Source organism: Panonychus citri, unplaced genomic scaffold (assembly GCF_014898815.1).
Source record: "Panonychus citri isolate SS breed McGregor unplaced genomic scaffold, ASM1489881v1 Contig00141, whole genome shotgun sequence".
In the NCBI taxonomy this organism is placed as follows: domain Eukaryota; kingdom Metazoa; phylum Arthropoda; class Arachnida; order Trombidiformes; family Tetranychidae; genus Panonychus; species Panonychus citri.
In genome coordinates this window covers 441895-456462 of record NW_026515546.1, presented here as the reverse complement: position 1 = coordinate 456462, position 14568 = coordinate 441895, and the positions used below count along the sequence as shown (strand labels likewise).

General features: G+C 31.4%; 4 protein-coding genes across 4 annotated transcripts; 2 read left to right on the top strand and 2 right to left on the bottom strand.

Annotated features, from left to right (window-relative positions):
- Positions 1-61: 61 nt before the first annotated feature.
- On the top strand, positions 62-1878 carry LOC128395610 (GPI mannosyltransferase 2-like). Its single transcript, XM_053356063.1, has 2 exons — positions 62-337; positions 566-1878. The coding sequence occupies exons 1-2, from the start codon at positions 209-211 to the stop codon at positions 1766-1768; spliced, it is 1332 nt and encodes a 443-aa protein (XP_053212038.1). The 5' UTR covers positions 62-208; the 3' UTR covers positions 1769-1878.
- Positions 1879-1971: 93 nt separating this feature from the next.
- LOC128395615 (charged multivesicular body protein 2a-like) lies at positions 1972-3007 on the bottom strand. The gene has a single exon (XM_053356069.1). It carries the CDS (start codon positions 2733-2735, stop codon positions 2058-2060), a length of 678 nt encoding a protein of 225 aa, XP_053212044.1. The 5' UTR covers positions 2736-3007; the 3' UTR covers positions 1972-2057.
- A 332-nt stretch (positions 3008-3339) lies between these two features.
- Positions 3340-5479, top strand: LOC128395613 (THO complex subunit 4-like). Its single transcript, XM_053356067.1, has 3 exons — positions 3340-4032; positions 4584-4857; positions 4960-5479. The coding sequence occupies exons 1-3, from the start codon at positions 3781-3783 to the stop codon at positions 5262-5264; spliced, it is 831 nt and encodes a 276-aa protein (XP_053212042.1). The 5' UTR covers positions 3340-3780; the 3' UTR covers positions 5265-5479.
- Positions 5480-8785: 3306 nt separating this feature from the next.
- On the bottom strand, positions 8786-13408 carry LOC128395322 (serine/threonine-protein phosphatase 6 regulatory subunit 2-like). The gene is made up of 8 exons (XM_053355734.1): positions 12627-13408; positions 12392-12471; positions 11844-12246; positions 11585-11763; positions 11394-11504; positions 10355-10766; positions 9578-10255; positions 8786-9468 (listed from the first exon to the last, which is right to left on the bottom strand). The coding sequence occupies exons 1-8, from the start codon at positions 12687-12689 to the stop codon at positions 9358-9360; spliced, it is 2037 nt and encodes a 678-aa protein (XP_053211709.1). The 5' UTR covers positions 12690-13408; the 3' UTR covers positions 8786-9357.
- Between the last annotated feature and the right edge of the window lie 1160 nt (positions 13409-14568).

Sequence of the window (14568 nt, the reverse complement as noted above, 5' to 3'; positions counted from 1 at the left end):
AAAATTAAATTCAAATTCTCATTGGAAATCAAATTCCCGCCTCAAGAGATTCTGATTTTCAGCTGATTGAAATGTTGATGATTGACTATTGGTTGATGATGATTGGAAGATGAACTTTAATTGTTACCCTTTAATTGTTGTCACCTTTCCAGTAAACAGTTTTTCTCTCCATTAGTCAGTTAATTAACCTTGTAACCAGTTGATTGTCATGATGGATCAACCATCATCTAGAGTAACCAATTTTATCTTTGGTCTTAATTATCTAGTTAATCACTCAGACAAATTACAGTGTTTGAAATGGGCTTTTCTCTCACGGATTCTTTGCCTAATTGTTTCGGTGAGTTAATTTCTATTTTCTATCACAATCACAATAGTGTCTTCCCTTTGTCCTGGTTGACCTTTTCATTCGAACAATTAAATTTAGTTTCATCTATTGGAAGAATTGTGAGATTACTCTTAATGATGGCGGTTGTTTTTTTCTATCAATATTTTGTTTTCTATTCTTTTCTATTTAATGTTGACTTTTTTTTTGTTCTATTCTCTTTTTTTTTTGATTTACTAATAGATTGCGGCCATAAATATTATTCCACCTCATGAAGCTGATGCTTTTGTTTTAGATAAATTTCTTCACAATCAGACAACAATCAATAAGATTGTCAATCATACGCTTGTTGGTTTCGCCCGTTGGGATTCATTACATTTCATTCAAATTGCTAAACGTGGTTACGGTCATGAATCTCAAATAGCCTTTTTCCCGTTTTATCCTGGTGTTGTTCGTGCTGTTAAATATACCCTTTTCCCCTGGACAACTGTCTCTCATGATGGTTTACTCATAATCTCCGGAGTTTTGGTTAATCTGATTCTCTTTATGATTTCATCAATGCTCATCCACCATTTGACTATTCTAATTTTCCGTAATCGTTCAATGGCAATGGAATCAGTTTTCCATTTCTGTTTTAATCCTGCTTCCATTTTTATGACCTCTTGTTATTCTGAAAATTTATTCCAATTTTTTACTCTTTCTGGACTTACATCAATTGAATTTGGCCGTTTATCTTTGGCCTCTGTTTTTTTCGCCTGTGCCAGTCTAACCCGATCCAATGGAATCATTTCCCTGGGATTTGTGGCCTATTGGCACGTTTCCCATATTTGTATCCTCAGTGGTCGCGTCCTCCGTTCAGCCCGATTAGTTGAACAATTTGGTATCTTTCTTAGCCACGCATTGATGATCGTGATTCCCTTTATCATGTTCCAATCTTATTCTTACTATTTCATCTGTTTTGAGCCCGATTTACCCGATCGAAAGGATTTCTGCGCTTCCATGATCAGTATTCCTTACACATTTGTCCAAAAGAAATACTGGTCCATTGGACTATTTAAATACTATCGATTGAAACAAATTCCCAACTTCTTAATTGCCTCACCAATGATCTACATCTGCTCTTGGATCGTTTGTAAATATCTCCAATTGAATGGGAAACAATTTCTCGATATAATTTTCAATTTTCGTTCTCGACGACGAGGACCAACCCTTTGGAATAACGGTCACGTCTTACCTTACATTGTTCACTTGGCATTTTTGACCTTTGTCTCTATTTTCTATATGCACGTTCAAGTGATCACCCGTTTCGTCCTAAGCTCAACACCGATCGTTTATTGGGCAATATCTTCATCACCGAACAACAAAAAATACTATTTCAAATTATATTTTCTATCTTACTTTTTCTTAGGTACAATTTTACATTCTACTTTTTATCCATGGACTTGAAACGAAAAACAAATATGATAGTCTATTAATTCAATTTATTATTATTCTTGTTCAATTGTTACCCCGTTGATTGTAAATAAAGAATCTTTACCATTAGAATAACAGAAAAATCCTAAATGGAAAATATTATTTTTGTTTTTCTCTTTCATGGTTAAGTAGCAATAAAAATGGAATCAGACAAAGAATCGTAATCAAGTAATTGATTAGTGAACGTAATTAAAAACATTGTTTTATTTGTTTCCACTTGAATGACTCATAATATAAAAGGAAAGTTTTTATAGATATTTACTTATTGTCTTCTTAAATTTTCGAGACGAGCTATTAAATCAGCGTCCGCATCATCGGCCGAAGCGGCGGCCGCTGTTGGTGTTTTACTTGATTGTGAAGTTCCACCCGAGGGAAGGGCAGTACTGATGGCTGGAATTTCACTTAATTGTTCATTAACTTGAATACCGAGTTCATCAAGCACTTGTTTAACAATTGTATTACTCTCCTCTTCGTAATCATCTTCGCCCAATGCATCGTCCATAACCTCACTCATCATCTCTTCCTTCATGTCCATGATTTCCGTTTGCTTTTCAAATTCGGCCATTATTTTCTGTATCTGGGGAAGGTTCATCTGTCTATTCATGGACATTAACGCTTTGGTAACACCCTTCATGGCGACAGCCATTGAATTTTGACTTCGAAGGGTTTGAATTTTAAGTGCAACCGCTTGAATGTTTGCCTTCATGAGAATAAATTTTTTAATATACCTTCTGGTTCGGACCAAATCTTTTGCCATCACTTTAACAGCGTCCATTTGATTATCTTTGGCCATTTTCTTTAAATCAATGATTATCTTTTTCTCTTGAGCCTCCATTTTGGTTCGCTCACGGTCTAAATCACGAACAGCTTTATTTAAAGCTCTTTGATTAGCTCTCAACATCTCCTCTGGAGTTTTCTTACGTCCGAACAGCCACTCCATTCTAATTACTTTTAACTTACGGTATTTTCCTTTTTTTTCTTAGGTAGAAAGGTAAAACAAAGCACAATTTAACTTCACAAGCAAAAAACAAATACAATTAGAATTAGAAAATTATAGAAATAAAATTGTCATCTTATTAAATGTCAAGTTGAAACCAGAAAAAAGTGTAAACAAAAACCAGAAAGAAAAACAGTCAATAACTTTTCTTGTGCCCAACAGATGGAAACACAATAGGCGAACAGAATTTCTATCAACTCAATAATCATTTCTAACTAAATATTGATTGGAAACAATTAACATTTAATTTAATTACGTAACCATTTGTTATTCTTTTTACAATCAATTTAATTTCAATAACTTAATAGAAATGTGATTGAGTTTGTGTTTTAAGAGAAAGAAAAACTTAATCGTCTAGTGGACAAAGGAAAAACCTTAAAGTGTTTACAGTGATCAACTGTTAGAAAAGAAAAACAATCTTAATAAATTGGAACAATTATCAAACTGATCAAAATTTATCAACATAATCAAAGGATAATCTCTAAATCACCATCTCAAGGAAAAGGATTTACACAAAAAAAGAGATACAATTTATCATATTATTTGGAACAAAAAAAAAGAAAGATTAAAAATGTTAACCTGATCAAAAGAGAAAGAAAAAAAAAGATAATCCGTTTTACTAATTCTAAAAAAAGCCAAAGGATTTGATAGGACAATCAAATTGACCACTAATCTGTTTAGAATTTCATAAATATATCTCATCATGGATTAACTTTTAAATGGATTAATTTATCTTCTTCAAACTGTTTAAATTTTCCTCTTATAAGACGCGCTCTTTCCAGAGGGAGCTCCAGTTTAACTTGTTCCGTTTCCGTGATCAGTCATTTTGTTTTTATTTTCAACAGAAGATTTTTTTTCAACACAATTAGTTAATTGTTTTTTTCGGTTTAATTAATAACTTTAATCATCATCTTTAAATATTTTTTGCTTCTTCTTAATCATCTCTACTCTCTACTCATCAAGTAATTCACATTATCAACTCTTCAAAATGGCTGCTGACAAAATTGATATGTCTCTGGATGATATAATTAAAATGGACGGAATCTCTGGTGTTAAAAGAGGACAAGGTGCTGGAGGTGCTGGTACTAGACGTGCTGGTAATACAGGCTCTGGTGGTAGAGGTAATTCTGGTACTGGTGGTGGTAACAGAAATAATAACAATAATAATAATAATTCAAATCGTGGTGCCATGAGAAACAAGATGAACCGTAATTTTAATCGAGCTGCTCCTTACTCAAGGGTTGGTTGAATTGAAAAAATTTTCTTTTTTCCTTTACTTGGACTCTAAGTGTTTCTTAACCTTGTGTGTTCCGTTCACAGTTGACTGAACCTGAGAGATTGTTATTCTTTTCTTTATATATCATTTATATATATATATTTACCATGATATGTATTAGTATATACATATTTTTCCAGTTCCTCAGAGTTTTGTTAACTCAACAATCATCAGTATCATATTGGAATGAAAAATTCAAGCCTGTGATTCAAGTCAAACAAAAACACACACTCACACACATTCACTCAATCATTCACACAAATACAACTACTCTATAAACCCCAATGTGCTTTATATATATTTATGAATATATATTTTTATATATTTTTCTCATGTTCTTGATAACTCATCCCCTGTTGATACTCTTGATATGATATATTGAAAGAAAAACAAAACAATCCGCAATAGAAAATATCCTAAAATCCTTTTTATAGGATTGTTGATACACACTGTTGTTACTCTGGTTCTCAATTCTTACCCTCTCATTTAACATTGGTTTCCTTCATACACAATAGGCCTCAAGGATACCTGATCAATGGCAACATGATATGTTTGATGGACCCTCACGTGGAGGGGCATCTGGATCCAATCATTTGCTGGTCTCAAATTTGGACTATGGTGTTTCTGATAAAGATATTCAAGATTTATTTGTTGAATTTGGATCACTTAAAAAAGCCGCTGTACACTATGATCGATCTGGTCGATCACTTGGTACCGCTGATGTAATTTTTGAAAAACGAGGCGATGCCGCTGCAGCCATGAAACAATACAATGGTGTCCTCCTTGATGGTAAGTAAAAATATATTCCAATTGTTTTTCTAATTGAAACTTTGTTGCATTTTTCAAAGCTTATTTACTTATTTACCCATATTTTTATTGTCTATTTTATAGGACGACCCATGAAAATTACAATTGTACCTTCATCAGGTGATAATCAAAGACGATCGGCACCCATTTCTCCTGGTGCAGGTAACTTCAGATCTCAAAAATTCGGTAATACCTCCAGAGGTGGTGGAACCGGATCTAGACAAAATCAACAACAACAACAACAACGTAATCGTAATCGTGGAAATGGTGGTGGTAATGGTACCGGTGGTATGTCCAATAATCGTGGTCCAAGACGAAATAATCAAAACCGAAAGCCAGTCACTGCTGAAGAATTGGACGCTGATTTGGATGCTTATGTCAATAAATGAAAATGTGACCTGAACGTTTTTTTTGGTTCTAAGCCTAACATTAAACACTATCCACAATACTATTTCAACAAACAAAAACTGTTATCCTCATCAACTTAATTTTGTCATCTATTTCATCAACTCTCTCTCTCTCTCTCTCACACCAATTCATCAACAAACCAAATTCACCACACACAAAAATCATCATTCAATAAACATCTCAACATTCTAATTAATTAATCTACTCTAAACAAAAACACTTATCTTTTTTTGATGTTATAACAAAAAGCTCCAAATGATCAAACATGATCGATCCTTTTAAAGAAAAATCAACAAAAAAAGAGAGACTCATCAAATCAATATCATCATCGTAATATTGTCCCTCTCATCCTGATCAACTACTTAAGATTAATTAAATCAATGAACAAATTTCTCTCTAACATAAAAACAAATCAGAGATGAAACAATTAAATTAAATCACTTTTTTTCACGTGAAAGTCTGAAGATTTTAAGCCGCGATTATAAATCAATTGCTAGAAAAAGCTCTTTTAACCTCTTCAACATAATCTACTTAATTGTCTATTAATCACTACAATTAACAAAAGGTTTTTTCACCCTAATAGCTTGAAGATTGATTAGTTTTAACAGTAACAATTAACTTGGAGAGTAAAATCTTAACCTAAAGGTAAAAGAGCAAAATATCAACTCGGTAACTCATCTTAATGGAAACATCTCCGAGTCTCGAGAATGGAAAAGGTTAAATCTATGATTAAGTTATGAATAATTAACGAAATTGAGTTCTTTTTTATTGTTAGATGATTTTTATAATGAAGATGATGAAGATGAAGATATTGGGAGAGGCTGAAAGCGATGATGAAAGATGAATGTGCAAATAAAATCAATGGTTTCGCTGTTGAAGTGAATAGGATTTCGGGCGAGTCTCCATTGGAATTGAGGTTTTATATTTTATTTATTATTTTTTCATCATTTTTTTTTTCTCTTCATCATGTTGATGAGAAGATGATGATAATTATGATGATAACAAAGGCAACGACGCCTCCTTTTATTACTTTGATAGTGATTCTCTTTTGATAGTTGACATAGAACAACAATTTACATTGGGCCGAACCCATAAATTCATTTCTCTTTTTCGTAGCCAAACCCATGATTTACTTTTATCATAACAATTTACTTTAATTCAGTTTAGGAATTTACATATTACTGTGAATTTGTTTTCCTATTTCCTTAATTTTTTACTCCATTTTAATTACGTTAATGTTTTCGCGTTTAAAATCAACTCGTACTCTCATCATCATCATTCATATGATTGCAATTGCTAATTACTCTCTGTAATTATAAGGGATGCGTTTGTTTTGTTAATTGTTCATGATTACTTGTAATCGATTATTAAATTAACTGTTAAATGGTCTAGAATATGTTAATCTGATTGGAATATCTTTTCTTTTCTCATTGGAAACTCTGATAATCAAATGTTTTTCTTATTCTGTAGAGATTTTCAGATTCATCTAATATTCAGTTACTCTTAATGATGATTAATTCTGTAGAGATGATTAAGAAAGTAGACGGAAAAGGTGATACTAAATGTTGGAAGGAGAAATAGGAAGAAAGAAGATAAAAGAGAGAGTGAGAGAAATTGACCCGGGTGGAGAAAGGAAAAAATCATGATGATACATGGAAAAAAAGATGATCAAGAGAGAGAAAAGAAAGTAAAAAAGATGATGAACAAAATTATGTAGCTAAGGGTTGAAATCTGTCATTCATGTTGGGTGTGGACTTTTACTCCGTGAGACCAATAATCAGATGAGAATAGGCCAGGTCCAGGTTATCATCATGATTCCTCGAATATTCACAAAGAAGAGAAAATGAAATGAGAGAGAGAGAGAGAAAGAAGGGAGATAAACAGAGTGAGAGAGTAATAGGAAGAGAGAAGGAGAAAGGAGAGTCTAACATGTAATTCATATCAAAAGGTACATGTGGTTGATACAGAAACAAAACTTACTCCAAACTGGGAGTGAAAGTTATTAGGAAGAAGATGATAACCCAAAGAGAGAGAGAGAGAGTCAAAGGGAGTTCATTGCATAATCATCTGTAGTATATTTTTTTTTTTAGGAGTCAGGGAGTGAGTAGGGATCCATTATTATTACACAGAATTGGCTTAAAAAATGAGAGAGAAGAAGCCGGAAGAAAGAGGAAAAGAAAGAGAGAAGTGGAAAGGAAAGTAAGAGACTCTGAGTGAATGGAAGACGAAGAAGATAAATGGAAGACAAATGGAGTGAGAGAGAAGATGATGTTTAGTCCTAAAATTATGTTAAGTAATTGCGTGTGTCCTCGGTCATAGGAATATAATGTACGCCCAATTCCTGAGAGTATAAATACAGAGGATTCAGTTTCCCTGTGGATCATTCATTCATCCGTGTAACTTTCATGAGAAAGAATATGGAAAGAAAAATAAAAAGAATATTATTTTTTTCCTTTTCTCTTTTATTACTTTTGATTATTTCCATTCCCTTCTTTTACCTGGACATTTGGATGTTGATTGTTAATTGTTTTCCGTTTCACTTTGTAATTAAGTTAATCATTATTCTTGTTATCATCTCATTCCCTGTTGTGCTCTTGAAAACACCAAACTACATTTTCTCTGTGTTCATATTCAACAATTAACACTCACTAACTGATTGTGTCTCTTTCTGTGTATTTGGATCATATTATCATCTCCATTTTGGACTAAATTTTTTCAGCTACTAATTAGTTGATCGGCAACAATTAACCGACCTGATCTCAACTCGATCCATTCGTTAACAAAACTCGTTATTTTCACAATCAATTCTAATTGTTGGTGGTTATCATTTTCTTTCCTTGATTTCTCATCCCTTTTCTCAATCCTTTCACAACAATTAGCATTCACCAACTGTTAATTCAATTCAATTAACTTAATTGTTTCAACAACATTAATGTTTTGTTCGTTTGGCTCGAGTCATGATCAAGGTTTAATTCATCATCGTCTTCATCATCAACGGTTTCGTCGTTTGAACAGTTAAAAGTCTTTAAGGATATTAAGCAAATCATCCTTTCGATCAGGTAAGTATCTTAATTGTTGACTAATCAGATGAAGTCCTTTTCTTTATTCAGTTTTACAATCGAAACAATTTAACCCACCGATCGTCTCCAATTTAATATAAGTAAATTGATTTACCGATCAACTTGATTATCTTTGGACATCATTTTCGGATTACCAATGGTCGTTCATTTGGAAATACTCACAACAATTAAGAATCTAATTAAAGATCGATTTGCATTCGGATGGACACATGAGTGGTCATTGGAATTTAAATCAAATTAAGATGATTAACTTTGTAACTTCAACAATCAAATGTAATTGGAATTAAATAAAGATTCGGTTTTCTGTCAAGAAAAATTAAAAATTTGGAGACAATTTTGATTTTTTTTTTGTATTTCTTTTTGTTTTTAATTCCTTTCGTATCAAAGATAACTTGATTTAAGGTTAATTTAGCTTCAGGCGATTTTGTGTTAATTGTTATCAAGTATTTAATATTAATCGAGATCACACAAGAATAGAGAAGAAAAAAAGTTAAATAGACAGAGAAAGAGAAAAGGGGAAAGTTTGAAATTACAATTTAAGAAATTCTGTTGAACAGAATTTGTTTGGACAGAAAGAAAAGAAAAAGTTTTACAAATTTAGCAATTAGTTAATTTCTGTTTCTCTGATTCGAATTTAGAATAGATTATAATCTTGGTTTCTTTTTGTACAGTTTTTCTGTTCTTCGTCTTATTTGGTGTTCAAGTTTCTATTATTTTTTTATAAATCTTAAAGCTAATTCAGTTTTAAATCTATTGATAATAATCCAAATTGAAAACTGGTAAAGATTATTTAACTTTTTTTGCCATTTCAATTAAAGTTTATAATATAAAATCATAAATGATTTTCCTTATTTTTCTTGTTTGATTGCTTTTTGGAAACGAGAGACGAGACAATTAAAGAGGATCATTGTAATGTTTTTGTGACTCTTTTGGAAAGGAATTGGTTGATCCTCTTTTCTTTGATTGTTTGTGGTGTCCATTCAATTTTTTTCTTCTATGATAATAATTCCTCTTCCTCTGATTTGATTGTTTCATCATGAAGATTTGAACCATCTAAATTATCGCAATTAGTAAACCAGGTACTGAACATATTTTGAAGCTCAAACTAAACATGTGAAAAAAGCAAAATAAATGGCAAACAAAATTAGTAAATTCAAGAACAAGTCAAATGCAGAAATACATTTAAAATTACAAATAATTAGTTAATTATCTACCTTAACTGTTGCTTGTATTTGGTTGACCATAGCATCATCGGAATAATAATTATTTTCAAGATCAGATGGTTCGGAAACCAAAGGAGATCTCATTTTTGAGTTGATATCTTCAAGTGTTTCCACTGTCCATTTGGCCCAGGCTTCTTGTGTTTCCGAGGGTAATTGGTCAAGGCAACTTTTGACCACAGTAACATCTTTAGTGGACAATATGTGATTAGCAATCTTAATGATATGTCCAAGGTAACTTGGCTTAGAAATTGATTTTTTATCTACTGATTGTTGGTAAGCATCGAGTATTTTCCCAATTAAATTGTATTCTACTAATAATTGGTAAACTAACGAGGTTACATTTTCATCATTATCAATCTCCTTGTGACAAGTTTTACTACTCGAATCACATGTATCACTCTCTTGTTTACCAACATTTTTACTGGGCGTGGATGTGGAATCACCACCATCGCTATTGTTACTCTCAACCAGTTCACCTTCAGTTTTAACATCAGCAACTTTTTCTTCAGTAACTTCCTTTTCCTTTGTATCCTCATTATCATCATCATCTAAACCACCAGTGGGACTGGTTATCGGTGAGGTAGATTTAGCGTTATCTAAAATACAATTAATACTTTGTTCCACTTGAGTATGGAGGAAATTGTTGAATGGATACTCAAAGAAAAGATCCTAGAGTAAAGACGAAAAAAAAAACATAAAAAAGAATAAATTAATTAATAAATTGTAAACATTTGGGTAGAGAAATATGAGCAAAAATTGCTTTCTTACCATTAGAACAGGTAATGTTTTCAGGGAAGTTAATTTTTTGTTAATTGTTGGATTATTGCTACTTAATAAAGCTCGTATTAGATGAACAACTTCCACTCGAGTGGCTCCGAAAGGTTTCTCAATTAAACCGATAATGGTTCGAATGGGTTGTTTAGTTGGTGGATTAATAAGTAAGGAATGAAAATCTTCTAGTCGAGGCACAATCGCTGCGTGAACCTGACGGACACTTTTGGTTAATCTTTCAATATCTAATGCGGTCATTGTATCAGGCAAAGCTGTATTGGTAACAGAAAATAATGGATAAGACATTTTATCTATATTATCAATACCATCAATCGTGTTAACTGCAGCATTTCCACTATTAGAATCAGCGTAAATATCAATGGGTGATTGTTTTGGCGGGAGGTTGGCGCTGTATTGGAAAGAGTGTCAAACGAAAAGTAAATTTTAAGAAACTTCATTAGTTCATCTTGTTGGTACAAATTCAAAACATTTAGATGGTGGTAAAGATAATCATGATAATCAAGTGATGGATTTAGCTTTTGATTGTAAGAAAACTCTAGGCAGTAGGTTCAATTCTTAATTCAGACCAATGACTTGTGAGCTTTTTCTTTACAACGAGAAAAATTAGTCAACTAAAAATTTGGCAACAATCTTAATCTTTCAGAAAGTAGTTCAGCTTTTTGACTTACAGTTGACAAAATGATCACAATCATATTGGATCACATTGTTAAAAGATTTCCAACAAAAACAAGGAAAAAGAATCTAAAAGAACCTTATTGTTATACTGTTATACTATTCACACGATTCTGAGCTTCCATTCCGAGAATGAGAAGTGTTTTCATTTATGATAGATACTTTTATGATGAATGTGAATAGTGTTAACTAGTTGTTTAGCTTAATTATAAGTGTAAGAAAAAAAAAGATATATCGAGCTTAATTAAATCTCAAGCCTACGGTTAATTAACAGTCATTTTATCCATTAGATTATAATTTATCTTATTCCTTATGAATACGAAAAGTAAACAAGATCTCTTACCGGTAACGCTGATACTCGAGAAGGGCTTGTAAAACTTGGATACCATTAACTAGACAAGATTCGGTTCTTGCTTCAAACATGTTGTTCAACAATTGAGTAATTGTTGACGTCCTATTGATGAGATAAATAAAGATAAATAGAACAGGTAATTAGGAAAATAATGTTAATAAGGATTTTAAAAGTTAACTTACGATTCTATTTCACTAAATAGTGGATTACATTCAATATTTTCTTGGTTACATGTTTGCTGTTCTCTACTGAATCTTATAATGTCACAAAGTAATTGGGATGAATTTGCTTGAGCTGATGGGTCAACATCTTCCTTGAAAAGTTCAATCAATTTCTTGACTAATCCTTGTTTATGATAAAACTGAAAGAGAGAAGAGGAGAAAAAAAAATCAAATTAAAGATCATTAATCTCTTGAAATTTAAGGGACATGGAATCCATACATTCATGTAGGTTGCTGAGACATCGGGTGTACCCTGACGGGCGAAAGATTTGAAAAGTAGGTCCATCACCGCTGAGGTGCCAATATGATTGATTAGAGAGGAGGCGAAACCTTCTCGATTTAAGTGGACATTATTGGTTGAATTTTGAGGTACACTGAATAATATTTTACATATAAAACTGGCCATAAGTGGATTCAATGGTTCACTAGACTGTAGCTTATCATATAGAATAGAAATCAGATCAGGATTAGAAGCAAAAGTTTCATTCATTAGACTCTTTTCACTTGATAACACCTCACAAGCCATATTAGCGTATCTGTATCTTAATTTTTCATTTTCATCCTCCGGAGGCTCAGTGGTAACCATCATGACTAATTGTTTAAGGATTTCCGGTTTACAAAGACTAAAAAAAGAAATAGAAAATCATTAATATGCAATAAGAAAGAAGGGGAGTTTTATATTGAATTATGAATATATAGAGAGAAATCAGAGAAAGAGACTAATCAATCAATTTGATTGAATAGAATAAGATGATTTATATTACTCACTATTCAATTAGCCTATCATTTCCCAATTTACATTCATGGAGAATATCTTCTTGTTCCAATAGACTTTCCAAAGATAAATTCTTGATAATGGTTGAGGAGGAAGAAGTTATTGGAGAAACAGCGAAGGAGAGAAAGAGAATTAAAATTGAAATTAATTTGAAACGAAACATTGATGAGGAGAAATTGAGAGAATTAAAGATAATCAACAAGAGAAAATTAAATGTTTAAATCTTACCTCAGAATCTTCAAGCAATGAATTGATGGGTGATACAAGAGCAGCATCAGTTGTCCAGAACATGTTTCCGTTTATGTCTACCAAACACACCAATAAGTAACAATTAAAGTGACACCAGAGTAACAAGAAAGACAATTTAACGAAACGATTAAAAATCCACCTTTTCAATTAACCATTAAAACTGTCTACTAACCAAGTAAAACAGTGTGACTTGACACCCAAGAGATAAAGAGACAAAATAGACAGAAAAAATATAGAGATGAGAAGAGAAAGACAGAAAAAAAGAGAGAAAATCTTTCACAATGTGTATTAATATGAAATAAACAGCAGAGTGAAAGATAAAGAAAGAGGAAAGAATAGAAAACAAAAGAGGTGATGTAAAGAAAAGAAGGAGAAAGACAAAGGATGAAGAATTTTAAAAACTCAGGTAATACACAATAATTAGAGATTAATTGTTAATCAACAATTAGAAGAGAAAAATTAACAACGAAGTGATTCCCTGGTTGTCTCTTTTATAATAATAATAATAAGCTCATGTTTGAATGAAAAGACACACAGACAGAGAGGAATAGAGAAAAAGAGAGTAAGAGAAAAAAGAGAAACACAAAGATCGGTTAAAGAGAAGAGAAAAAGAATATTAATTATTCTCTGGAATGGACAAGAGACAATTTAAGAGAATTAGTTAATTGTTTAGGTGATTAGGAAGGTTAATTAAAAAAAGTGGGATTTGAGAAGGAAAAGAAAGTTAATTTAAAGAGAATTATTTTGTTTTTCAAAACACATTCTTGTTACCAATGTAGAAGAAGATGAAGAAAAGTCATGTGATTGGAAGATGGAGCATGAAGAGAAGAGACGATTTTCATTGAATCATTTTTTCTCTCTCAAAATTTCATCTTCTAATCGATTAAAAACTTTAATTGTTCCATTGACAATGTTAATTAAAATACCTAACCAATTTAAAATCTCCAAAATCAATTGTTTACTCTCATGTGTTAAGATGATCTCTTAACATTCAATGTTTACCTTTGTCTCTCTATCTCTTTTTTTGATTTTTCTTTCCTATTAATTTCACTTTCTACTCACCTTAGTCTTCCAATTTATCGAAAGCTTCAATTTAATTAATTCAATCACTAAACAATAATTAAAAACAATTACAATTAGAAACAAAAACAAAAGAAAATGAAAACTAAATGTAATCAAACAAAAAGAAAAATTTTAATTCTCACACAATAGTTACAATAGAAAACACTAGATGTCGCTACAAACTCAACTTCTAAAATGTAAACAATCAATTTTAATTGTGAACAATTTAATCGCGAGATATTGAGTAATAAGATAATTTGAGGGTTGATTGGAGTAAATATCATAAAATATCAACAATTAGAAGAAGGTCAAATTATTTATATTTATGTCATTGTCTTTATCTGACTAACTGACTAATTGTGATGATCTGATTAACCTTTAAAAGTTAATTAAAAAAAACAGATGATCTTTACAACCAAATTAACTTTATTTACATTTATTTAGGGATTGAATTTATTGACCCATCAAGGTTAATCAATATTATCCCAATAAATTGTAATCAATATTTACTATTAAATAATTATGTAACCAGATTTTCTTAGAAAAATAGATTTGATTATCATCAATTGATCACAATTGAAAATCGTTACAATTAATTGTTGATTTAATTTGTGTCATCGATTAGCTGGAAAATTAAATTGTCTAATCAACTTTACTGATGTAAGAATTAACTAACGAAAATTGATCAATATTAAATTAACTTTTTTCTTCTTAAATTGTTGTAATTGATACAATGATTTAAATTGTTCAAGATTGATGTTAATTTGATGACATTTTCAATCAGTTTAATGGTTGAGACAATCAAAACAGACTTAAGGAAGATGATTAATAATAAATCAAAATGAAGAAAATGTTTTAA